We start from the raw sequence: 27,004 nt of genomic DNA, 5'->3' as shown, positions 1-27,004 counted from the left end.
GACATAGCCCTCTCTAACTCAAGGAATTTCAGAGAGGGTGGGAAATGAAAGGATTGAAGACTGAAAAGTCTACAGCAGTCAAGAACTGCCTATGGTGAACACCTGAACAGTGTTTCTAGGGCATGAGCTCGCTGCAGCACCAGCAGGGTGAGTCCCACCCTGCACAGGCAAATCAAGTTCACTACTGCTCTCAACATACCAAGTCTACCTGGTCTTACATAAACTGGAACAAAGCCTGTGCCTTCCTTTTCTTAACAAAATATTGGTAAGAGGGTGATTCTGTAAGTTGAAAATGCAGTATTAGTTTTTATCAAAGCCATATAAATACATCATGTTCTCCAATAACCTATAAAATTCATGAGATCAGTTTTATTGAATTAAAAAATTACTAGTTGACTGTCATTGGGAAAATAAGGACTCTTTATAATCCTTGTATTCTAAATACTCTGAAAAATGATTACTATTACTTATGTGTTCATGTGTACATGCATGCATACACACGTGTCCCAAGAATGAAAGTTTTTCTTTTGCCAGTTCTATTTGTGTGTGTGTATGTCCCAAAAGGAATAAGAAGCGTTTACTGCCAGTTCTTAGCTTGTGAGTGAAGCACCAGGCTGCCATGATGTACCAACCCAGGAAGGACCAGAAAGGTAAGAAACCACGAGCAAACACAACCCTGCTCTCCAGCCAGAAAGGAAACAGTGAAAAGGAAGGCACACTGTCCTAAGATGGCGAAAATAACACAACAGGTGAAAGAAAGCAGAGCAGGCTGCAGCTGAGGTAAAAGCTTCCAGCCCCTTACCTATCAGTTCTGGGGGGATACAATCCCCAGGTCCACACCTCACAGGGTAATCTTATGACACATGGTTCCAATAAAGTGTTTTTAAAACAACAAACTGATCTAAAGATTGGAGGACAATGAAACTCACTAACACTTAACATAATTTGTTTTCTCCAGTTATAAAAAGCAGTAACAAGATTTAAGAAGCTAGTGAGTTTTCTAAAATGCAGCCGGAAAAGACAGTCTCTATCTTATTTATATATGATAAATTTAAAATTACTGAGGAGCATCTGGTAGCACAGGCTTATGGTATCAGCTACTTGAGGGTTCAAGTTAGGAGAATCACTAGGTCAAAGGCAGCCAGGGCTACAGTGTGATTTTAAACTCAGCCTACACAACTTAGTGAGATTCTTTATCTCAATAGAGTACTTGCCCAGCAGGCACAGGGCCGTGGGTTCAAAGTCTAGTGTTACCCCCAAACAAAATGACTAAATAACATCTGCCACAGCAGTCAATTCAAATCTACAGTTCTAATAATACAGGCCACTTTATTAAAAACAATTAACCATCTTTCCAAGGTTTTATGGGTACTTAATTTTTTTTTCTACTTAAAGCACTGTTATCAAGTCTTCAATCTACTTTGCTATTTTCTGGAACAAAGACTATCCCATCCTCATTCCATCTGGAACTTCAGAACTGTCTTTCCTATCTGGATATTCAAGTGATTTTTTTTCTTCTGTTGAGTCTAAAGGGATGACTGACAGAACAAATGTATAATCCTGATGACCATCCCAGTGTCTCTTCAGGAAATTAAGTACAAGGACCAAGTATGTGTCATTTCCTAGTAAATACCCCAGATGTTTCATAGTTGATGATGCTTGTGTAAAAGAACGAGGAGAAAATGCACCCAGGGAAGAGTTTCAGTGACAGAGAGCTATAGCGTCTCCTGGTATGCCTTTGGGTGACCTTGTGCCTCATCAAACAATTCCTATGAGAAGTCTGAGAGAGAATCATTACTGACTAGGTGATTCGTTCGGTTTTGTAAATTTCTTCTTTTTAACATCAATTACTTTACTCCTCCAATCAGTTCATCACCCAAGTTTTTAAATCCACGAGGCCCTTGAAATGTAGAGAAGAGCAGAGTTGCTGTAGATGCTTGACATTGTACAGGGTAAGGTTCATATACCAAGGAGCAGCTATCATGAGAGATGACTGCCAAGGGAAGGTGTGGGCGGAGAGGAGTCAGGGAAAATGATACAGCAGGAGGCCTGGCAACGAGGAAACAGCATCTTTGAAAACATGAAAATTCATGGACCTTCTAGTGGAACTCACACTGGCAGTGAGAGGAAAGAAGATATGTCCATGACCATTAAGTTTTTGAGTGCAGGCAGGCTGAACAGGTACTTGGCTTATGATTCCTAATAAATAGCAAATCCCCAAGAAGTGCTTGCTTTGTCATCACCCATTAGACAATTTAAACAGAGAGCTATCTAAGGGAAGGCAACTGCTTTCAATGACAATTTTTAAGTATGGTAATTCTCTATCTATTCACACATAGATGAGGTTGTTACAGGGAAAGAAAAAGAATAATATCAACTAGACACAAAACAAAGTCATCATAAACAAAGGCTATGAAACACTATTTCTAAGTCTCCATTTATGGCTAAAATATTTCAGTCTAGAATCTACATTATATGTCTCTAAACCTCATACTTCAAAAGGAAAGATTTGATGTACATACTTAGGTTTCCAAAGCATATTACTTTGGTTTTTAATGTTGAATTGTCTTTTCCTTGTAGGACATTAACATGGGGAAAATTTCCATTTTTTTTTAGCTCCTGAGTTCTTTTAAATAGAAATGGAATGATTGTATTTAGAAGTTTTATTATTTTCCTTACAACTCCTATTGCTAAGGCAGGCTGACAAGTAACATACTATGAAGTGTCTCTTTTTAAATTCTCTGTGGGCAGAAAACTTAAAAATGAAAAAACATCAGTGCCTAAGTAAACTTAGAAAGCTCTCAACATACTAAAGTTATTCTTCTTTATTTTTTCACTTACAGAAACCTACTATTTTAACTATTAGAAGACACAGTGATGTAGCCTTTCGTACAAGTTCGGTGTTAAAGTTGGCACTTACCTTCTCATTGGTCCCATTTGCTGCCAACTTAAATACCACTGTGGATTTTTAAACTATTATAATAAACACTGGGATATTACCAATATTACTAATATCATTATGGTGGCACTAAATCTGTTTGGAATTCTATTGCTACCACAAATTTGAAATAATTTGTTTATAAACAAATTGAGTTCCTAATTAAGCAGGGGAAATATTTATTAACACCATCAGCATTTCAAAGTCTTGTAGAACTCTGTATTTTAAATCAGAATAAGCAATATTTGTTATGCAGACTGCATGCTTTTCAAATTTGTTTCTTAAGAATTATTTTCCATGTTTACCAAGGCACTACAGCCTCCTGTTTCATCAGGGCATGACAAAGGACTTTACCAATACCAGAAACTGCACTGTCTCTTTTGGAAGATGCACCATATAACATGTTTTGCTTTATAGCTCTTTTTGGAACTGGTAACTATACAGAGTGAAGTAAAAAGTGGAATCTATTTTCCTTTCCCAACTTGAAGACCTTCTATCTGGGCCAGACTTTGATATTTGCCCCTTGGCTGAGAAGCCGCATATCCAACTTCACACTTAGCTGCAGTGAAGTAGCCCTGCAGGCAGGCCGACTTCAACGAACCACTAGTGGTATCATCATTAAAATCCTGCTGAAGGTCACCATGGTAACCGCCTGCTGAGGCTTCGCTGCTGCACTCGGCATCTCCTAATCAGCTACCATGTGAAATGCAAATTCAGACAGTCTGAAAATTAGTCAAGAAGAATAGGGGATGAGGATGCAGATATGTGAAATATTCATGTGCTTCACGGAAAAAAGGAGACAGCATGAATGACACAACAAAGAAAGGCCCCTGACATTCTTGCTATCGTTCTGCATTATTGTTCACACTCTACTGTATCTCTGGGCCTATAGTTCTGAAGTTGGTTTTGTGAAATGCCATATTTATATTCTAGACCCAAAATAGTAATTAAAAATGGCTAACATAAGAGCATTATCATCATTGCTTCCTAATATCTAAATACAATGCCACGAAGCAAAAATGTAGGCATCATTCATTATCAGTATCAAAACTACGAGATGAATGTGTACTGATTATATTCTAGGAACACACATGATCTACGTATAACTAAAAAAAAATCTTTAGATGACCAGATGCTATTCATTTCACAATAGAAAGTATGACAAGATTACTTAATAAGTGAACATTATAATTATTCTATATTTCTTTTGTTCCTTTCCATTTTCCTGGGGCAAAATATCTGTTGCTCATGAGATGAGATGTCTAAGGCTTTACTGCTTCCTTGGGCAGATCCCAGATGAGAAGTCCCCAAAGAGCCTTTGTGAGCTCATCTTAGTTGACCTGAGACACCGCTATTGTATACCCTTTCAAAAAAATCAGGATAAAAATGGAAGATACTGTTTAATGAAAACCTGGATGTTGGGGAAGTGCCAAAAACAACTCATTCCAGTGCATTAGCAAGGCAAGCAAGAATTCCTATCGCAAAGTCTTTGAAAATGGTCTTTCTTATCCAATGCATTTTATAAACACATCTACAATGGTAACTTTAAAACCCTAACCCAGAGGAATCTGCCTGAAGCAGTGAGGGGGTGATAGGATGGGTATTGTCCAAGGAGAAAAGGTAAGAAAGAAAAAAGTTCAGAGACAGGTGGCTGAGAGGCACACAGTTCAGCTTTGTAAAACGTGAGGAGTGAGGTTCTACCTGAGTAAGTTTTCATTGTTACCTGAGGGGTCAGGACTGAAGGGGGACTCAGGCTGCCACAAGATGCTGAGTCAGAACACTCCTTCCTCCCTTCAGTGGGTTCACCCACAGGAGTAACATCAACTGTCTATGGTTCTTGAACATGCTGTGTTGTATTCTGCTCCAGTGGGTTCACCCACAGGGGTAACATCAACTGTCTATGGTTCTTGAACATGCTGTGTTGTATTCTGCTCCTCACTGTGACTCACAGAGTTGTTTTATCAATTAAACTGCAAGTCTCTGAGCGAATGAAAACAATGGAAAGTGCTCTTTCTACCGCCTGTGCTACCCATCTGTATTTTGAATGAAGTAAGATTCCTTAGATAGCAAAATGAGCAAAGGCAGGGGATGAGGATCACTTACCTCCTCTGAGTAGTGATCTGACGGGAGAGGCGGGTAGTCACACTGCTCTATCTTCTTACACAGAGAGTATAGATTCATTTTGTCACCGTAGAAAGGGCTCTGCAAGGCGGCCATCTGTAAGACACTCACAGTGAAACTGATGTACACACAGAGCAACTAAAAGGTGACTTCATCAGGTACAGGACACTGGGATAGAAAATAATTTATGAATACTTTGAAGAAAATTATATGAGCATTTTGTTTTTATGATTATCACTTTCTGAGTACCATTAAGTGATTAAAAAAACCTTAATTCTGTTTCTGAAACATTTAAAATTCCTAAAGAGAAATGACTAATATATCTCATACAATGTAAAACAATATGAAGAAGTGAAAGATATTTGTGTGTATGTGCATAGCCATAAAAACAACTAGCCTAATTCATGGCAAAGCAGATGTCATATGGCATGGCTCAGCAATGCAATGGTCTAACATAACAAAAAGCTGACATTAAAACCGAGTTAAATTTAGCAAGGCCTTAGGGAAAAGAATGCATACGACTTTTTCATGCATAGTACATTCTTTAGAGAAAAAAAAAGGTCATCTTAAGGGAGAAAATACTGTTTTTTAATATTGTAACTGATCCTTAAATAGCTTAAGTCATAAGTTTGTTTTGATAACGTCTCAGAAACATTCAATGTGTTTCAAAGAATATCCATGATTCCAAGATGCAAGCCAAGCTATCCAAAGGTGATTTTTATGCAGAAAAACATGACTTACAGGATATAAACCACTTTAAAAGAGACATTACTGAATTTAAATGTATTTTAAGACAAGGTTTTAACTTGACATTTAAAAGCGCAAGCAACTACTTGGTAAGCAAGGTTACAAACTAAAAATTCAATTTAAAATGTTCGCATCCTGTTCAGAACCTTCTAAATCTGTGAGCCGCAGCGGCAAGAATACAACACGGAGTGCCAAGCTGCCCCGAAGTCAGTCACCCTTTTCTACATGTGCTAATAAGTTTGATTTTGGAAGGACAATGTGTACATTTCCCAGACAGGCAGAGTGTGTGTGGAACACGCTGGTCCATGCTGTGCTACTCAGTGAGCGTCAGTGGGGACAGGGCAAGCTGAAAATGGCTCTCATCTGTCTTCTGTACTCCAGACAGGGTATTAACTCCTTCAGAGCCTCAGCCAGGAGGGAACAGGATTGGAAATCTCACCTAGAAGGCAGTTTTACATACAGTTTTACCTAGCCCACATTTTATATAAAACCTACACATACCCCCACAGAACAACCTTGGGAACGGTTCTGCATGACGACATAAAGTAAATAACGATGAGACTGCCCTAAACATACAGCACTGAGTGGGAATTTCTAACGTAGGACCCACCATCAAAAACATTGTCTACGTTTAAAATGCAAAGGGCACTATATGATAAAAATCAAATGTTAAAATATGCCACCTTAAAAATACACTATAGATATAAACTATCATCTCCCCTCCTTTGTAAGACCTTACGTAAATGTACATTCATTCTCTATCACATGCTAGGAGTTCATTATATTACTTTTGTCTCAATACTGCAGAGTGTTAAAAAAAAATCTGAATGTCCCCTAAGGAGTTAAACAGGAATAGTATATTTTCATGCATCTCCTGCTTTGACAGATGAAAAATGTCAACTGTCCTGTTTTTATTTTCAAGCTTTTGCACTATTCATCTGGTTCATTAGTGCATCTCGGCGCTGCCCCTGACAGCTGCTCGCCCTCTCCTCCCAGCAGCTGAATTTTTCAGGCTAATTTGATCCTCCACACTGAGACGATCGCTAGAATGATTGACTCGCTCCCTGACCTCCAGGGTCTGACTTTCCTCATTAGTATTCTGGGGGTGTCGGAGGGACGAAAGCCCACTGTCTGTCTTCGGGGCTGGTGGCAGCTCTCTTTTTTTTTGAACTGTAAGCCACCAACCTACAACCCTGTAAGGATGCAATTGCCACACTGAACAATAAAGGAAATGTGTAAAACCTACTTTTCCATGTAAAGGTCCATGTAGCAAAGCTCAGCATCTTGATTTTAATTAGTAAAGTCTACTTTGTTGCATATCAATTAAAACTCCACTCCTAGTTTTTTCAAAGGTTTCAGGGATATTTGAAAGTCTAATTTCTTGAGTTTAAAATATGTTCTAAAAAGGGCTTCCTACTCTTTCATTGTTAACAGTAATTTCTTCGTGGATTATTATAGAGGGGAAAAAACCCAACTCATCTGGGTTCTACAGACAATAGTGAAAACATAAATTGCACTAAATTTATCTTTATATTCAGTATTTTCTCTGTTATTTTTTAGTGTAAACTAGGTTTTCAAAATTGTCTGTAGCCCCCAATAGAGTTTGTTTTATTTTTTCTATCATAATCCACCAAGAATAAAGATAGATTACATCTTTTCAAAAGTTCTCAACTCTTGTATGGAAGATTCGAGAAAATGCATTGAGATGGATCCTAACATGAACACGACAAACACTTGAACTTGAAATTAGCACAACATGTATACCTTGAGGACATGGAAATGTTCCGAGAGAACTCTTATTTTAGTGACCATGTTAAGCATACATTAAAAACAGATCCTTCCTCTTAAATGCAATTATAAAATGTGGATAATTGTTTTAATTTTGATACAAGATTGCAAGAATTACACAACCTTCTCTAGCACTACCTCTACTTGGCTAACTTTAATCTCATGGTTAGAAAATCATTTCCTATGTACTTTCAGGTCATTTAAAGGGAAAATATTATTTTGATATTAGATTATGGCCTAGACGACTCTAATAGTACCTTACCTGGTTAAAAAAGTATTTTAAATATATGAAGTGATTTACTTTTAAATATTATAGCAGCAATACTATTACACCAAGTCTTATTAACACAGACCGCAAAACCATCATCAGTATCCCAAGTGAGCCAAAGCCCTTGTCACCCCAAATCCATACACAGAAGCATGGATGGCCCTCCTCGTCCCATGGACACACAGCAGCATGCCGTTCCACATCACTAATCGTAATATTACACACAAGAGCATGTTAAAATCCTTCAAGTAGTCCTCAGTCATCGGAGAAAGCACAAAACCAGAAGGCCACTTTCCTAAATTAAGGCAACTGCACTCAGCAAAACCACAAACGGTCAGCACATATTCACAAAGCACCTGGACTGGCCACTTCCAAGCACAGCAGATGACACCGGAGTCAGGAGAGACAGACACAAACTTCAGACTTCCTACTTGAAACACAAAAGCAACTCCATGTACTGTGCTTCTTCAATTCAATAAAGCTCACTAAGATGCAGACTGCTTTTTAATTAGCATCTCTGACTCTGTATTTTCCTGACAGACAATTAAAATTCTATCTTAGGAGTCACTAAGTTGGGATACTATCACTGCTGCTGCTCTGGAGGATGGTGGAAACTGTTACTTAGGTGCCTTTCAAAAGATACAAGACTGCCTCACAATATAAACAGAGAACAGCACCTTGGGACTCTACCTTCCTATGCTAAGAACAGAGTTCTCAAGCTTAAGTGACAACCCGCAAGGCTTAAATTTGCAAGCCATCCTTACGGCTGGATTTTACCTGTGTAAATGGGAAACAAAATACCGATAAAGATAAATATTTTCACGTCATAAATCCATGGCATCATTCTCCTGCAATGCACTAAAAAGTTTTCACACATGTATCTCTATGTATATACACACATGATAAGCAGAATAGCATTATAGCAAAAATAAGTATTAAAAAAACAAAAGGTCCTAAGCCAAAAAAATAAAAACATATTAGACAAAATAAATATGTGGGGACTTGCTGACTGCAAAATATCTGGAAAAAATAAATGTATACTATAATACTGGATACATAACATACATGAAACTGTAACAATGTACAGAATTTATCACAGTGCCTACCTCATATAGCAGACAGCCAAGAGACCAGATGTCAGACTTGAAGTTGTATCCATTTTCATGTATTCTCTCTGGAGACATGTAGTAAGGTGTACCCACTGAAAAGACAAACCAAATAAAACTAGTACCATAAAAATGAAGATGTAGGGGCCATAAGAAGTTAAACACTGGTTTAGAGAGGGAGGAGGCAGGGTGGGAGGTTCTGTGACACACAGGGGTGGGGGAATCGTATGGAAGTGCTGGGAGGGGAAGATGGTATAATTGGTAATTATATATTAATTTTAACAAAGAAAATATTGAAAAATTATACACAAAATTTCAAACTGAACAAAGCAAAAATTTGTTAGGATCACAAAGTTCTTTTTGAGAATACTCAAAGTTTATTTCATCTATACTATAACAAAACTGAGTATGGTGGTTTAAACTCATAATGCGTTCTCCTTTGACCAATCCAAGAACTTAAGGAGGATAACCAAGGAAAAAATTTTTTTTCAGAAAAAAATTATACAAATGATCTGCATGGGATTTTCCTGTTTCCAATATGACTTCTTTATTTCAAATAATTGAGCATGCCAATATTTTAATTAAAGTAGATAAAAACTGTGATGTGCACATATAAACATAACATGCTTAACTACATTTCACAAAAGTAGTCCTGAGAACACAGTCTTGGCTCCTAATCTAAACGATGTAACTGCTGACACTGAGCTCAGTTATTCTGTAGAGGGAATACAGGGACTGTCATAGGGCGGGGCTGTGGTGACCTAAGTGAGTTACAGAGACCTCAAGATGCAGGACCATGCAGGTACTTTTTGGTTTTTGTTGGTTTTATTTTAACCTATAAATGCTTTTTTTTCTTTTGTAGCAATTTTTAGAAATGCTAACATTATTTTTAAGAGAATGCAAGCATGTCCATTATGCTTTGAAGAGTAAAAAACATTTAAGTGACTTTCAAAGTGAGTATCTTTAATTTCAAATACCTCAACTATTAATTCACCATCAGCAGCCTAAGGCTCTTTGCCAAACAGAAAGTTAAGGTTTGCACTTGGTATTCATGAATCTTACTTACCAGAGGCAACCAATACTAATATACCACTGCTTGCGGAGAAAAAGGACATTTTCTAGTTTTTCCATTCCTTTTCAAAAAAATCCCCTATGTACTTGCTACCACTCTTAATGAGATAATTCACAACACTGGAAAGGGGACTTTAGTCAGAAACACTGTTAAGAGTCACAGGAACACTAATCAACAAAGCATCATCCTAGGAAGGAAAAGTCAGTTTCCAAACAGAATCAAGTTCCAGCCTCACATCCGTGTGTGGCCACCCAACGGTGCTAGGGGCATGGAAGCGTCACAGGTTTACCTAGATTGGAGTCCACTGTCAGCGAAAATGGACAGTGTCTTAGATCCACACTTACGAAAGCGAGCAAGAGTGAAATATGATGCAAGAAGGTCAAAACTTTAAAGGAAATCTGAACTACTCTGACCTGAAAATAAGGGAGAAAAAATTTTAAGAAATCAGTTAATTGTAGTATGTACCTTGAAGGCAAATTTGCATATTTCAGTAGCATCAGAAGAGGAAGGAGTTGTTCAGAAACAACAACAAAAAACTAGCTTCAAAGTGGAAAAACAACACAAGCCTGAAGCTTCCGGAGTTCGGACCACTTTCTCATAGTTTGCATAAGCCACTCCAATTACTGGCCAGATGCACACACTTCCTCTGCTGAGGGAAGGATGGTGGGCGGGGTTGGGATAATGAGCAAGCTCCTCACAGGGTTCTGGTTACAGGAGTAAAGTGAGAGACTGGCAGGGCGGGATGCAGAGATAGGCTTCCCGGAATCCACAGGGGGCAGCTGAAAACACCAAGCTTGAAGATTCAGAGTTTACCAAAAGCAAAGGTAATTTTAACCAGGAGCTCTGGGAAGCCTGCTGATACATTAGGGGTTTGATATGAGTGTGAAAGATTGATGACAGGGGAAAGGAGGAACAAATGCTAACACTTTACAGAGATTAGCCTCAGCCCAGCATAACACCTTACCGGGAAACACCACCCCAGCTCACAGACAGCAACCCACAAGTGAAGGGAACAGAGCAAAAGAAGGACAAGGAGTTCCAAACTGCCTTTTAAATGGCAACAGCCTAGTGTAGAGGAACGCCCTCTGTAGCACTGTTGCTGGGGGTCAGCGTGAAGTTACAGGCTGAGCGCTGTGGTTTTAAACTTAAACACTGCTTCTCCATCATCTAAACAATGAGCATTCTCCCACTGTCTCTGCATGTTTTACCTCAAAGGCTTCCTGAGAATATATGACAATGGAAAACCAGGCATGCCACCCACCTCCTGCACAGCACATTTCCAGTAATCATAGAGGACAGGCAGGTTTGCATTCTGCACTACTCTCAACTGGGCAAATTCATAATTACTGTTGACCAGAGGCTGGAAAGGGCCCTGGCGCAGCCTCCCTCTGACAAGCTCCCTAGGGTGCCCCTCTGGACCGCCCCTTCTTCTGCCCACAGACCTGAGCCAAGTTGTTAGTTCCATCACATCTCTGACTGACTCGTCCTTTCTCCTCTCTTTGGAACAGAGACCTACAGTTTTAAGTGCGCAGGAAAATTTGCAGTGCATTTAAATGCAGTGTTATGTTTTCAACATTTCAAATGAATGAACACATAATTTCCTAAACTCTTTCCCTTACACTCCATGGCAGCTGTTTTTACAATGACTGTTGCCTGGAGAATGCTGTGACTTTTTAAACAGCTGTACAGGGGAAGAGAATTGTGGAGTGAGAGGATGAGATATTAAAACAATTGTGCAAATTGTTACATATGGAGGCACTCAAGGCAGCATGATGCATAACGCTACTTATCTTTCAAGAATTTATGGTTATGGGTAAGATGAGAATACATTTTGCAAAAGTAGATACTTACACCATTTTAACCTCTTGACATGAGTAACAGTGGGTAAGAAATGGCTTTTTTTTTTAAATGAAAAGGCAGTTGGCTTCAGAAGAGCTGAAATGTTATCTGACCTTTCTTTATACTAGTATCGTACTATCATAATGTTTCAACTATAAAAATAAAGCACTTTCCTGACACTAGCTGACCTAGCTATATGAGAAGTGCTTTCTATGGTACATACTTCATAAAAAGTAAACACTCCTTCAAATCTCTTATGAATAAAGGGACTGGTTTTTAGAAGTCCCACCGTAAACTGAAGAAAGCCAACTAATCTAGCTCTCAGGATGTACTCCCAGAAGCTACGGCTGGCGTGGTGATACTTCATTTCAATCAGCTACACACTGAACATTTTCAATGATTAGCCAAAAATTCATCTGTTTAATCTCTGCAAAGACTTAGATAAAAAAAAAAATTAGCCGGGCGGTGGTGGCGCACGCCTTTAATCCCAGCACTCGGGAGGCAGAGGCAGGTGGATCTCTGTGAGTTCGAGGCCAGCCTGGTCTACAGAGCGAGCTCCAGGACAGCCTCCAAAACAATAGAGAGAAACCCTGTCTCGAAAAACCAAAAATAAATAAATAAATAAATAAAATTGCACAAGGAAATAATTTTTGTTATATGATTGGATGCTGGATTCTATCTTTTTGTTTTCACTCAAGGAGGCAACAAAAAAACTGGTCAAAATTTGGAAATGTGTTTCATCCTTTGCCTCTAGCTACACCTTCCTCTTCATTTACTTATTCTGTGTGTGTGTGTGTGTGTGTGTGTGTGTGTGTGTGTGTGTGTCACAGTGTACATGTGGAGGTCAGAGGACATCGTGCAGGGGCTGGTGTGTGTGTAGGTCCATGAGGGCACCACAGTGCATATTTGGAGGTCAGAGGACAACTTTCAAGGGTGGATTCTCTCCTTCCACCATATGAGTCTTGGGACTAAAGTCTGACTCCCAGGCTTGGCTGCAAGCTCCCTCACCTGTGAGACATTGGGCCTGGTCCCCCCACCCCCCTTTTTAATTTAAATTAGAAACAATTTTTACATGTCAATGTGGGAACACCACACCTTGAGCAGAGACCCACTTCCCCTTCTGCCTGGGAGTAGGCAGCTGTAAGACAATGTTTACTAATAACATGTTTACTAAAAACAATACAATGTCCAGGGGCAATAAGTTCCTGGAAAAGGCCTGCCCACAGAAACCACCCTGACCTCGACCTTGTCCAAAGACTAACCGCCTCTTCTGACATGCCCAGATCAGTTTTTGGTGTCAGAGCAGAACCAGCCAGGGTAGAGGAGAGAGCAGAAGCTTCTCTGGTGGGAGCTTTTCTTAGGAAGTTTTCTTGAACCTTTTTGGGGCCTGCTTAAAGTTTTCTTTACATCGTTGAACAAGTCTCTGTGTTGTCAATCCCCGACACCCTCCGCATGTTCTCAGACACAGGCCGAGAAGCAGACGCCACATGTCAATAGCAGTTCCTGCTCCCTGTCCCCCACCAATCCCCTATCCCATCCCCTTGCTGCTCCCCAGGGAGGGTGTGGCCTTCCAGGGGGGGATTTCAAAGTCTGTCAATTCATTTGGAGCAGGGCCTAGACCTGAGAGAGTATCTCTCTATGTGGAATGGGCTCTCAAAGTCCATTTGTTTACTAGGGATAAATACTGACCCACTAACAGAGGCCCCATAGATTAACCAGATCTCCAAACTGACATCCTCTTTCAGGAGGTCTGGAACAGTCCTATACTGGTTTCTCAGGTACCAGTCTGGGGTCCATGAGCTCCCCCTTGTTCAGGTCAGCTGTTTCTGTGAGTTTCTCCAGCCTGGTCTTGACCCATTTGCTCATCACTCCTCCCTCTCTGCAACTGGATTCCAGAGTTCAGCTCAGTATTTAGCTGTGGGTGTCTGCTTCTGCTTCCATCAGCTATTGGATGAAGGCTCTAGGATGGCATATAAGGTAGTCATCAATCTCATTATCAATGAAGGGCATTTATGGTAGCCTCCTGATGATTGCTTAGATTATTAGTTGGGACTATGCCTATTTTTACCCATTTTCATTAACTATGAGAAGGGATAGTGTGCAAAATGAGATAGTGTGTAAAACAAGGTATCTCTGAGACATGGTTTACACTTCAAATTCTATACCCCTTGTTAAAAAATAATTTTAAAAATCCATACAGGAAATTATAAGGTTAAAAAAAAAGATACTCTCTTTTTTAGAGCTGTTCTTTAGGTCAGCCAAATGAGAATGCTCAAAGAGAAATAAGTCAGTTCAGGCTGGCAGTGCTGCTACTTTTTCTCAGAATCGGGGCAAACTACAGGAAAAAAATCTCCTTGAACATTCCTTGATGGGAAAATTAAAAAGACACAAGCTATCTTAACCACAGTTTGATTCAAATGCACAACCAAGAGTCGAAGCATTAATTTCCATTTTTCCTTTGTACTTATGAGTCACCCAGAAACGCTGCTGGCAGACTGAATGGAAAGAGACCAAATTTATTTCATTATTATGAGTATAATCGGGGGTCAACATGGGATGTCTCAGCGTTAGATCAGTATTTCTTCTGCAAAAGACATTTAGAAGATAAAATATGTCATCTACGAAGCATATTTAATAACACTTTTGACGCCGTGGAAGGAAGCTCTGTGGATTTCCCTACTCCCCTGTTCTGGGCACTGCAGTCAATGTTAGGTGACTGACTTAACAAATGTCTCAGGTGCTGCCTCTTGTACATACTGTTCTAAGTCCTGGAGAGACAGGAATAAACAGGGCAGACCCTTAATGTTGTGGGGGCCACAGCAGAGCCACACAGGGCTTGTTCTGAGAGCTGTCTGAGATGTTGTACTCCTAATCAGTAATGAGGTCTGCCAGGTCAGGCAAGTTGCCAAAGATGGAAGACTTACTCAGGGCAGCCTGGAATTCAAGCCCATTTAGCAGATGGTTACTTCATTAAATTGACTACGCAAGGTAGCTGAAAAAGCATATGCCTTCCAAGAAACCAAGAAAGCAGAGGAGCAAGCGTGAAAAGCTAGAAATTCAGTGGCTGCACGTGAAGATTATACTATGCTACGCTACTGTGGTTGCTTTAAATAAACACTTGTTACGGTGGCTGAGAGGTTAAATGTGCACAGTTTAAAACAGATAATAGCTTCTTCCCAGAGCAATTACTTAAGTCGGGAAAGGACTGAAAGTTAAAAATAAACCGGCGGAAGCAGCCTCTAGGACTGTCAGAACATATGCTGCCTCTACACCCCATACCACCCGAATGGTGTGAGGCACGCAGCAAAGGCGGGCTCGTGGACAGGAGCCAGGGAAGGTGTGGGCAAAACAAGTGCGTGGCCACAGGTGGCACCTGGCAGCAGACAGGAAGCTGTCTTAATGCCTGCTTCAGAAAACACTAATTTTCTGGGCTGAAATTAGAGGGCGCATCACACTTGGAAACAGTGTGGCGAACACGAATAGCACACTCAAGAGATTCCAGTGTGAAATTCTGGTATCTAGACCGGACGGTGGGCATGCATTTACTCTGCTGACAACATCCCAGAGCTGGAGACACGCCTGCCTCCATCTGAAAGATAAACAAGAGTTCAGGCTGCCCTATGACACAACAGCACTGCAATTTCTCCCCAGGGGTTCAAGTCTTTGTCTAGTATAGACACCAATGTTGGTGCATTCTAGTTAGATTAAAAAATCTACTTCATGTTAGGATGTAGAGCAAACACCTGCAACCACTAAATTCACACGTGTGCACACAGAAAAACCCTCTCCATCGTTACTCTTCTTGGGGACATGATGAAAGCATGCACACATGAAATTCTGGTATCTAGACCAGACGGTGGGCATGCATTTACTCTGCTGACAATATCCCAGAGCCAGAGACATGCCTTGCTCATCCCTGCTTTCCCTGCAGCAGGCAAGCAGGAACTCTCTGGGTCTGCAGTAGCAAGTTCATACCCCCTCAACTGCGTATACAGCATGCTAAGTGATGAGACTTGTATCTCACATTAATTTTCTTCCTCAAGCTTTGCTCCTGTGGCTTTGCTCTCCTCTCCTACATCCCAGGCCACAAAATGGAAGCCACTGAGAAGCATGTCTGCTAGTAAAGGGAGAAGCCACTGCAGCCTGAATAAACTTTAGGAATAATTTTAAACTATCACAAACCTGCTTAGTCTACCATTAAAACCTCTGGCTTTTTACAATGGTGTGATGGGAAGAATGCTGGCCCTCTGATCTTTCTACTCGGTGTTACACTTGTTTGCATTACGGCACCTGCCAAATGGGATTTTACAGGTGTATGCTTACACCTGTTATGATACAGACTGTCCCAGATGATCACATAGGGTTACTACAGAAGAACAAGAATCTCCAAGTGTATGTAAGTCTCAAATTGTGGCTTTGTATTAATTTTTCCTAAACCCAGAAGCAGCAACAGTTCTCCAGAGCAAGAGAAAGCAAACTGTCTTTCATAGCAGACTGTTCACAGGCAAGGTCACAGCAGATTCGGCAATCTCAGATTGAACAGAAGGCCAGAAACATGCCAGTAAGTACTGTTATGACTAGCAACTAAATCTGTGAGAATAACCCCACACTAAGAAGTCAAAGACCCACACACGGTCTTCAGCACAGCCCTGCCCACCTCTCTGTGCTTTCCTCAGCACCAGGATAGACGCTCTCCTAGACTGAAGACCAGCAGAGTGTACAGAAGCCCCACTCGTGTTTTTGCCCACAGGCAGCAGCACAGAAAGCACCATACAAGGCTAATTTATGTTTGACGACTAACAGATCAGACTATGTTAGGAGAATGTCTGCAAGTGGAAAAATGGGAACCAGTATGCAGGCCAAGCAACTCATTAATGTGTTGTGTAATCAGTTCACCAGTTTGCAGTCAACATTGTGTTCATTGAAATAAAATACAGCAAGGTCAGAATACTCTACTCTTTGTAATAGAGAACAGTGCTCCCTGCCACTTCTGTTCCAGAATACTTGGTTATGGTCCCATGGGTCACAATTTTGTTGGTGGTTAGTTACCCTTAAGAAATCTGAAAAACACTGACCTAGCCAATCAGAAAACTGGGTCAAGAGAGAGCTGTGTCTTCACCATATATTTTTAAAGATGTGGGTAGATCATAGGTTTCCCAACATTTGTTACATCAGTGAGGTTGACAAACAATATGAAAGAAAACAAGGCAAACTTCATGGGGATAAGTATAATGCTCTACAATCAGTCTCCCTAGAAACACAGCCTTACCCAAATCAGTAGCAAAGCACGCAATGAAAATCCTAAATTCACATATGAAACAGCAGGGATGTAACAGGAAGCAGAGAACAGTCCACATCGCAGATCAAAGAAGCAATCAACCACCTTCCTAGTCCATAGATGCTCAGAAAGGGAAGGAGGAGTACTCCTGGCACAGAGAAGAAGTCATCAGAGAAGACAACTCCAGACATGCTTGACCTGAAGCAGATAAAGGCCTCTCATGACTGCTATCTTCAACTCAGAGCATGCTATTCTTTTCATTAAAATCCTGTGAAAACTTGTCTGGGCAGTAGAGTAGGAATACAATGTGAAAGCTTCCTAAATCTGGCCCTACTCCTCCTTTCCCCTGCTCCAGCAAACCTGGAGTTCATCTTGCACCTGCTTGTGAGCCTGAGAAGTCACTGCCCAGGTTCTATCACAGTAGCCCATTTCTGATCCTTTGACTGACAGTTTAGCTCCCCAGACAGGCCCGCCCCACTTCACCCTGGTTAAACATACTCCCCCCGCCCTTCTGCCTTCTCCTTGGCACATTACGCCATCTTTCTGCTTTCTGTGTTTTGGATATGTGCCCTAAAGATGAATACTTGTCCAGTTCTCTAAACTATGGGTGGCAGCTGAATATGGGGTCACACAGTTAAACGTCAGATCCAGGAAAACTTGGGCAACAGCAAAAGGTTGCTAAAAGCACAACCAAAAATCAATTCAAAATCAGACCAGTAATGAAACGGAGGTGTTTCTAGCAGCCCTTGGCCCCAGTGTTGAAACACATGCATCCCTGCAGCCATAGTCCTGGATGCCAACACGCACAACTGGTACCATTCATACAGTCACCCCCTGCAACCTGAGGGCTGCTGAGTCCAGAGCCTTGGGTCTGGACCTTCAGGTTGGAAATCTAGACCATGAGTTCCAGAAGTTAACAAACGGTGCTCCAAGGTTGTGATTATACAAACCCAGGACTGTCTAGGATACAGAACAAAGTGGGGTGGGAGACGTACACTTGATGAGGAAGGACAGTGGAGTCACTACTGAGTGTGGGAAGTTAGACCTTCATTTCTGATCCTCCTGGCTTCACTTCCCGCATCTTGGGATTTCAAGCATGCAACGGGCACAGTTTACATGGGGACGCTGGGAATAGAATCCCGGTCACAGTACGTGCTAGACAAGCACCCTGCCAACTAGCTAAGTCCCAGGCCTCCATTTGTTTTTTAAGCTTCTCCATTATGAACTGCATTAAGCATCTTGTTTATGAACTTTGTTTCACTAAAATTTAGGCCTGTTGTGAGCATGAACCACATCACAGACTTTAGAGGGAGTGGGTGTGGAAGGGAGGGAGGGGCGCTGGGACTGACATGGGAAGCAAGCTTGTTTCTAATTTAAATATATAATAAAAAGTATATAATTAAAAAAGAAAAAAACAGAAAATGCATCAATATACAATATATAAGGTAGCTCTATGATATTTTCATAAGCAAAATCAATTTGTATGGGTGGCCATGTTTTCAATTGCTCTTCATCCTCAACTATTAGAGGCAAACAAACCTGCTTCTAATAATAAATAGGTATAACATGAACAGAGTGATAATTCTCGAAAAGTAAGAAAATGGGGCCAACCTGCCAACAACAAAAAAATGTGTCCAGCATCTCTCTTCTTGCTATATTCTACATATTTTTTGTTAGCAGAGACATTTCCTTGATACGTATGATTACTTATTTGGTCCAGTGCTCAAATTTAACACCTAACAGTGCACTCTGCTTAGGAACCATGAACTTCACACCATCAGAATCTTCACTGTGCACAAAAGGCCAGCAAGAATAAAAGATTTTTTTTTTTTATAAAAAAAGAGTTTTTGTTTTTTGTTTTCTTCTCGGAATGAAAAACCAAACTACTGAAGAAATCCATTCACTTCGGTTTCACCACCACAGAGCCTCGTTCCTCCTCCTCACTGGCTGCAGTTTAGAAGTGTTTCAGAGTCCGTAAGCATGGCATCAGCATGTGCGAACTTAAATGATTAGAGTTGATTTGATAACTCCTTACTGTGTTCTTAAATCTATGGAAATTCACTGCATTCTCCATATCAAATGATTTAGACTGACAAAGCACCCCAGTCTAGAAATGTACATATGCTTGCAATCACTATTTCGGCCCTTTCAAAAAGTAATAACCCGTAGACCGAGTGCATTTCAAATTGTTCAAATTTGGATTTCAGGTTATACATTAGGTCAGTAAGGCTGGATGGATAGCTACAGCCTACTCAAGAGTGGCTGCAAAACGACATTAAACAATACGCATGTGTGCACAGGCTTGTGTGATTTGTGTGCATGTACCTGCAATTATAAACTAATGTTTCAAGTGAGTTAATGACAGGGAGTTGTTATGACATGCCAATCAGGGAAACAGCACAGAGGGACAGTGTCTTTACCATTGATATAAGTGCCAAAGCTTCTTCCTAGAGATCGTCTGCCACATTTACTGCAAGAATTGTAATTTCTCAAACAAAACTCTATCAAGGTGCTATGCGGATCTGTTGCTTTACTACGAAATTTCACATCAAATGTTTGTGCCTGGAAAAGGCAGCGAAGTTATGTGATCACAAGTGTGACCAAGTATGATGTGAAAGGGAAAACCTAACAGTGCATCAGTGTAGAATCTTATGTGCTCCATAGCTGATGAAGTCAAAGTTCGGGGAAGTGTCAGCTGACGCAAAACTCTGTTCGAGGCACAAACTATTAACAAATGGTACATTCAAAGGCACACAGAATTTTAGGAACAAAGCCAGAAACAAAAGCCTGCGAAAGTCTCTAACCAGATGGTCATCTGCGTGCTTGTTTAACCGGTTACTGAGTTACTGTTCCTTACTGACCCATTGTAGCTTTTCATTTCACATCTAAATATTGCTATCAAAGAATCAGTGGCTTCCAAGGAAATCATGACAGCAAAGATGGACAAAATTAAATTATGGCCAATTTACTCTTGCTTTAGTTCTTCTCCCAGAATCCACTATTTCCTGTGGGTTACATGCGTAAGAAGAGCCTTGAGACACTCGCCTTATAACTTAATTTAAAAAGGGTTTCTTCTAGGAATTTCTATTGTTTTTTATCCAAACAATTTTCTTCCCGTTGCTAATAGAATGTTGCCGTTACCCCAATTCTATTTTAGGTACGAATGACATCAAAATAATGTTGACTCTAATATGATCAACTGCAGGTTATGTCTTCCACTCTGTAAAGGGAGAATTGTTTTTTCCTCTCATTTGCTATAGATCATCTTTAGGTTTTTCTCTCCTAGTTATCACAGTCACATGTCCTTTGAATAAGTAAACATGTACGAACTCTTATCACCTCCGGCATTTAAAAATGTTCAGTGAAGTCTTCTTCCAAAATACAGTTTCTTCATTAAGTTATCTCATAACCATCACAAATAAGATGCAAGGTGCTCTCTCCATGGCAACAGTAAAAGCCAGGCTTATCAGCATTATTTTAAAAAGTCATCACAAACAACAAAAACCTCAGGGCCTGCTTGAGGTCAAATCAACAGGAGTATCCAAGCATCGTGTAAAAGGTAACAGGGAACCAACCGTTGGGCACCTGTCAGGATGGTTGGTTTCTACAACAGTTTTTTAGAGAATGCAGCCAGTGCTCTACAGCTGCCATATCTATTTTGAACCATGACCAACACACACACACACACACACACACACACACACACACACACACACACACACACACAGAGTAACTGGCTGAAATCGTATTGCGTCTCTTACCTAAAGAATGTGCAGCTGTGGTTTTTGAACTGAAAAATCGACCTAGCCCAAGATCTCCAAGTTTCACCACCCCAGTGGCTGTAATGAACACATTAGCTGGCTTTATATCTGTGAATAAATGAAGGGACTGAATGAAAGATAATATAACTTCGGGAATTTGGAAGGAAATTTCATATTTGGAAGAATTAAAAATGTATATTAAATACTCAAGTCTGAACTGTGAGGCAGTCACTATATTTTGAATATTTTTCATATATTTCAAAATTTCCAGTCCTACAATAAACACCAATACACCCTGATGAAGACTGCTAATATCCAAGTTAAATACTTAATGTCTTCTATTTCCAAATAATATTTATGAAACTTTAAGAGACAAACCAAATTTAAGCCACCTTTATAACAATTTTAAACAACATATTACTTAAGATTAATTCATAAATTTACATCAGTTATAAGATCATAGCTTAACAGTGCCAAGAATTGCATTTATTAGATAGTTTTAGAAATCATCATTCCTTAAATAAATGACTTCACAATGTTTTGCACTTCCAAGTCAGTGGATCAGCCATTTAGTGACTGCCACTGCCCAATAACTGGAATGATTATCGGGAATATATTAAGGACTAAGGCTGAAGATTGAAACAGTCTGTGGAACCACAGCACACTTTTCATCTGAAGAAAAAACAACAAATCCTCTTCCTCATACACATTCAACTGCTTTCCCACAGTCTAACTGTCTTTACCAAGACATTCAGAGAAACCAAGCAAAAGCACAATTTTCATTCTTATTTATAAGCAAGTAGGGCTTCACTTACAGGTTTATAGCCCAAACTATAATTTGGCCATAAATTATCCAAAAAGGAGTAATGCCGTGGGTTAAACAGAAGCTATTTTAAACTGCTTGATGGCTTAGATTATTTTAAATGAATCTACAGTTTCCTAGTGCTTTCCTTACCTCTATGCATGACTCTTCGAGAGTGCATGTGCTCCAGTGCGCTGCAGAGCTGTACGAAGTATTTCCAGACAGTTCTCTCAGGAATTAGCCTCTTTTGTTTCTTAAAATGCTGTTTAAAATATTAAAAGAATAATGACTGAGAATTCATATTTCTGAGAGTCGAACTCCAGCATTCAGAATCAGTAAGTCAGAAAAATATCAACTTTTATCTCCCCACTATTAGTTTTGAAAAACTATCATTTCCTATTCTGAAATGACTCCAGGAATAAAAAAGTATCATTTCCTATTCTGAAATGACTCCAGGAATCACTTGAAGTAATAGTTTACAGCTTATACTTCCTACTCCAGGTGAACAGAAGCCATGGACCACTATATTTCTGTAATGCCTACCTACTTCACACACACACACACACACACACACACACACACACACACACACACACACACACAAACCCCAAAACACATTTCTATAAAATGAGTTATCTCAAATTTCATTTCAAGAAAAGCTACAGTTTTAAGTAATGAAGAGATAGTAATTAGACTCATTAAAAGACAATTCTGAAGGGGTATCTGGCTCAGCTGATAAAGACCCCATCCCCAGAGCCACAAAAAGTGAGCATGGTGTTGTACGCCAGCAATCCCAGCACTTGTGAGGCAGAGACAGGGGATGAGAAATGGAAACCTAGCACTTGGAGGGAGGCGGGTGGTAGAGATCAGAAGTACAAGGTAGGGATTTGAACCAGCCTGACACATAAAACGTTGTCTTTAAAATCAACAACAAAATGAAAAAAACAAAGGACAGTTCTGCTCCAGGCAGATGTTTTCACTCTAGACTTCCTTTCAGCTATTTTAGCTACACTCGCGACTTGAAATACCGTAATCTTTTAAAAACGAAGTAAAGGTATTTCTCTAAAAAGTTGCATGAGCATATCCACTGCACGTTCGGAGGCAAGCCTGTTCTTGGAATGAATGAAACTACCCCCCTGGAGAGTCAGATTCTAACTGGGACGCTGGGAGTGCCAACAGGCTATGTAGGAGACAGTGGGCCACAGACTACAAGGGAAATTGCTAGGACAACCACAAGCCACAGCTACAGAGTTTCGTCCATTCTCCTCCATTAATTCTGTTAGGAGACTACGATTGTAGCATACCAAGAAGCAAGCTCTCAGCCCCAATGGACATTCTATACATAAACATCATTTTTTTTTTTCAAAATGAAAGTGCAGTGGGTTTCTTAAAGAACAGCATTTATAAATTACCCACATGAAGAAATCGTGCCCTTAAATAGCTTTTTCCACAAAGCTTTCAGGCAATTTTAACTGTGTGAAGTATATGCACTTACTAACATGTCAAATTTTAAACCAGTTCTTTATTGTATTTGAAAACCACATTTGGAAAAGTTCAACCAGTTAATTTTTTGGTATTAAATACAAAGAAACTGCACTTGAGAAAGTGAAAAAGCTAGCCCTTACAATTCACACCTGTGGCCGGCTGAGGACCAGCTGAAAAGGCAAAGCTACAAGAAAACCGCCGGTACACTTCTCTGTAGGCAACAAATGATGCCCCCACTTCATTGTGCCCACTTGCTGCGGCAAAACCAAAAGTCCTTAGAAAATTACAAGAATACTAGGTTACTCTTTCCCATAGAGTACATTTGAAAACCAACTATTTTGCAATTTCATTAGCAATTAAATCAGTATCTTTATATATTCTAGATGAACAGGTAATAATAAAAATCCACCACAGTCTTGCTAAATGTTGAGAAAACGCTCATATTGTGCCCCAGTATGAAGGTTTCCTTTTATGGAAGACTGTTAATATCAGTTTTCACTGGAAGGGGACAATGCTGAAAATTCAGTTCCTTACACAGAATTTTCCTTGAGACTTGGAATGCATCCAAATAAAGCCTGAGCGTGTGCTCCCCCAATGCAACATTAACATATCAGAGAACTGTTTGATGCCAACAGAAAGATGGGCACTGGACTACTTTTCATTCAAAAATAAATAAACTGTACCATGTAGCCATCAGAACATGGAAAAAACTTAATGTTTTAACAGAGTCTAAACTCATCATAGCCATAATCAACTTAACAGTTTATTATTTTAAATTAAAAAACTGAAATTGTAATGTAATTAAATTTCCCCATTCACTTTCCTCCCTCCAAACCCTTCCATGTACTAACCCCTCCACACACACCTTGCTTTCTTTCAAATTCATGACCTCTTTTTCTTTAATTGTTGTTGTTGTTGTTGGTGGTGGTGGTGGTGGTGGTGTGTGTGTGTGTGTGTTCACTTTTAGTCTCATTAAAAGACAAAATATAAAAGGGTCAGTAAAAAGCACTGGCCATAAAATGCACACTAGGAAGCATGTACACAGGCTGAGAAGACTTGACTGTTTCCATGTTTTGATATTCTTCTCTGACACTGTTTCTTATAACACATTAAAAATGATGAAAATGAACTGTTGTTAATCCTATGTTACCCATAAGGACAGACCTGGCAAGGCTTACTAAGGGTCACTAAAGAATAACACGAATTTCACTGTCAGACAATAAAATCTGATTATACTACTGGTATTGCTTAGCATTTGAAATGTCTACTTAAATGCTTGGGCTTGTCATATATTCTATAAATGCAGGGGTTTTGCTAGTTGAGGAAGCCAACTGTTGCAATGTTGAAAACCTGTCTGTTCTCATGGTGGCACTGTTGCCTACCTCCTAAAAGAGGGGACAGAGCAAGGCAAGAAAACCTGACTCACTTTTCATACTGTAAGGTTTACATCAGCAGCAATCAACTTACTCAAATGAGAACTCCTGTTTCAAAGGTAAGTCTCTAGCAGGATAGCATCCCTTTCAAAACTCCTACTTTCTGAAAGCTAGATATTCCTGTAATAACAACACTTAATTCTGTATTCTAAAATAACTAATACAAACATATAAGACTTAAAAGTAAACATATATGAACAACAATTAACACATGGAAAGTTTCTAAAGATTAGTATCAATGAAAATACAAACATAAAAGATTAAATGTTGTGTGTGGTATTTTTACCATGTTCATGCGTGCTATGAAATAAAATATCTTTAGACCCCAAAAAAGTATGCAAAAGTCTGTGGACAAAAGTTGCCACCCAGGTTTAATGGATCACTTGGACATAATTTTTGTGTGGGTTTAGTGTTTTTACAAAGAAGGCTTGCCTGGAAATATTGTATGTATGTTCTACCACCATTAAAGGTACTCATATACACATGGACTTTAATTCTGAAGAAATACTAGGTGTAACGAAATGCTAAGGAAGTTATAATCTTAAACACAAACATGAAATTACATTATTGTCTCACTGAGTATTTGAAAATTTACTAACATCTACAGACGTGAAGTCAATTTACCTGTTACAACACATTTACTAACATCTTACAGAAGTGAAATCAATTCACCTGCTACAACATATTTGTATTTCCATAGAAGGGATTTTTATCACTGTGAAAGACAAATGGATACAAGCTGCCTCTGCTCAGATTCTAAGGAAATATACTTTATTAGACACCTTTGCTTTTAATTGTAAAGTATCCTACAAATTGAATGCTTAGCACCGAATCCATGAATAAAGTGGGTCCTGAATAGCTAGTGCTAGTCTTCAAACTCAGAGCAACCTTAGTGCCTGCACTCCAGACCTAGAGGCCCAGGTACACCGCTCATTTCCCAGTGTGCATCTCTGGCATCCTCAAGAAATTTCTGAAAAAGCATCAGTAGAATTACTCAACATAAATTCAATAACAGAGAAAAATGATCCTGACTTGTAACAGGCATTACTATCCACGGCACATAAGAATATTTAAGCCTGTAGTTACGTACACAAATCTTTATAAAGAAAATTTTCTCAGGAAAACATCTGAGATTCTCAGAGATAATGTCATGGGCATGAAGCTGTGTTGGTCCTGCATCAGCCGCTTGGTTTAGGGACCCCTTACTGTCACCTCAAAGTGTCTCGATTTTTTTTTTTAACAAAGGGCCCCACAACTATGTAGCTGCTCACTGGAATCTACATAAGGCAACTTTTAGAAATGTACTATGAAGGTGACATAGTAAAATCAACAACAGGAAGTGATTTATGTTAAACACAAGGAAGCATTTCCAACTTGGAACTACTGTGAAAGGTTTAAATGTGCCTCCAACAGTGCATACCTGTCTTAACAACAGAGCTGATTATGAGGCTTGACAATAATTAACCATGTGACTTTAAGCAAGTCACTCAATAATGTTGGTCTCTTTCCTTGATATATTAAACAGAATTTGGACATGATCTACAAAGTCCCTGCCACCTCTAAATACTATCTGTGAGTCAACAATTTCAGTAGTAAATAACACATAAATATCTATTTGGCACATTTTCACACTTAAAAACAGTAAGTTTACAGGTCTGTCACATTTCTTCAAATTTCTGTTAGTAATAAAGCAACAAACAGGCCCAGAGATCCTAACAGGTTCGCTGAATATATACATGGTCTCCTGTGAGGTGATGGCAGGTAGAGACATCTACTAGGACCTTGTAATTAGGTCAAATATTTACCATCAGCAGGAATGTTATGTCTCCAAACACCTTTGTAATTGCGATGCATTTCTTTTTATAAAATGACATTTTGTAGCTATTATTGTAAAAAACTGAAGGCAGAGACTGGCTACAGAAAAGACAAATTGCTTTTGAAAGTGTAACCGGTTTGGCTTGTTTGGAGCAACTTTGATTCTGTTAATTTTTCTAAGGAGACATTTCTTCTGAACATACAATGAGGAACTGAGAGACTCAGGTTTGCAACTACTTGCCATGTGCAGGTGTGGGAGAGCTTCATGAGTAAAACAGCCACCAATGGGAATTTCAGTGTCCCACTAACTTGCGATGTATGAAGAATGTCACTCTTGGTGGTCAGGAAAAGACTCAGATACTTCTAATTGATTTCAAAGATGTAAACAATGGGTCTAGCCAGTACGTAGGTGGTCACTGAACACACCCACGTGGCATCTCACTTCACTCACTCTGACAAACTGGTTTCCAACTAAGTCGCAATGTTCTTTCACCTGTAAGCTGTCTTCTAAACACAGGCATGTCAGTACCAAGAAAATTTATTCAGGAGAT

The 27,004-nt window shown here is 39.6% G+C and overlaps 1 protein-coding gene across 2 annotated transcripts in view; it reads right to left on the bottom strand.

Annotated features, from left to right (window-relative positions):
* Nek7 (NIMA related kinase 7) overlaps positions 1–27,004 on the bottom strand; it is a 128,181-nt gene that overhangs the window by 7,982 nt on the left and 93,195 nt on the right. For both annotated transcript variants that reach the window (XM_005073441.4, XM_021229178.2), the window contains 4 exons: positions 21,874–21,982; positions 20,919–21,026; positions 8,969–9,063; positions 5,042–5,155 (listed from right to left, as the gene is read on the bottom strand). In XM_005073441.4, the coding sequence (XP_005073498.1) occupies positions 5,042–5,155; positions 8,969–9,063; positions 20,919–21,026; positions 21,874–21,982 (426 nt within the window). The remainder of the gene's footprint in view (positions 1–5,041; positions 5,156–8,968; positions 9,064–20,918; positions 21,027–21,873; positions 21,983–27,004) is intronic.

The sequence above is a fragment of the Mesocricetus auratus genome, unplaced genomic scaffold (assembly GCF_017639785.1).
Source record: "Mesocricetus auratus isolate SY011 unplaced genomic scaffold, BCM_Maur_2.0 Super-Scaffold_100676, whole genome shotgun sequence".
Lineage (NCBI taxonomy): Eukaryota > Metazoa > Chordata > Mammalia > Rodentia > Cricetidae > Mesocricetus > Mesocricetus auratus.
Note: the sequence above shows the minus strand (reverse complement) of the source record. Positions and strands in the feature narration are given on the sequence as shown.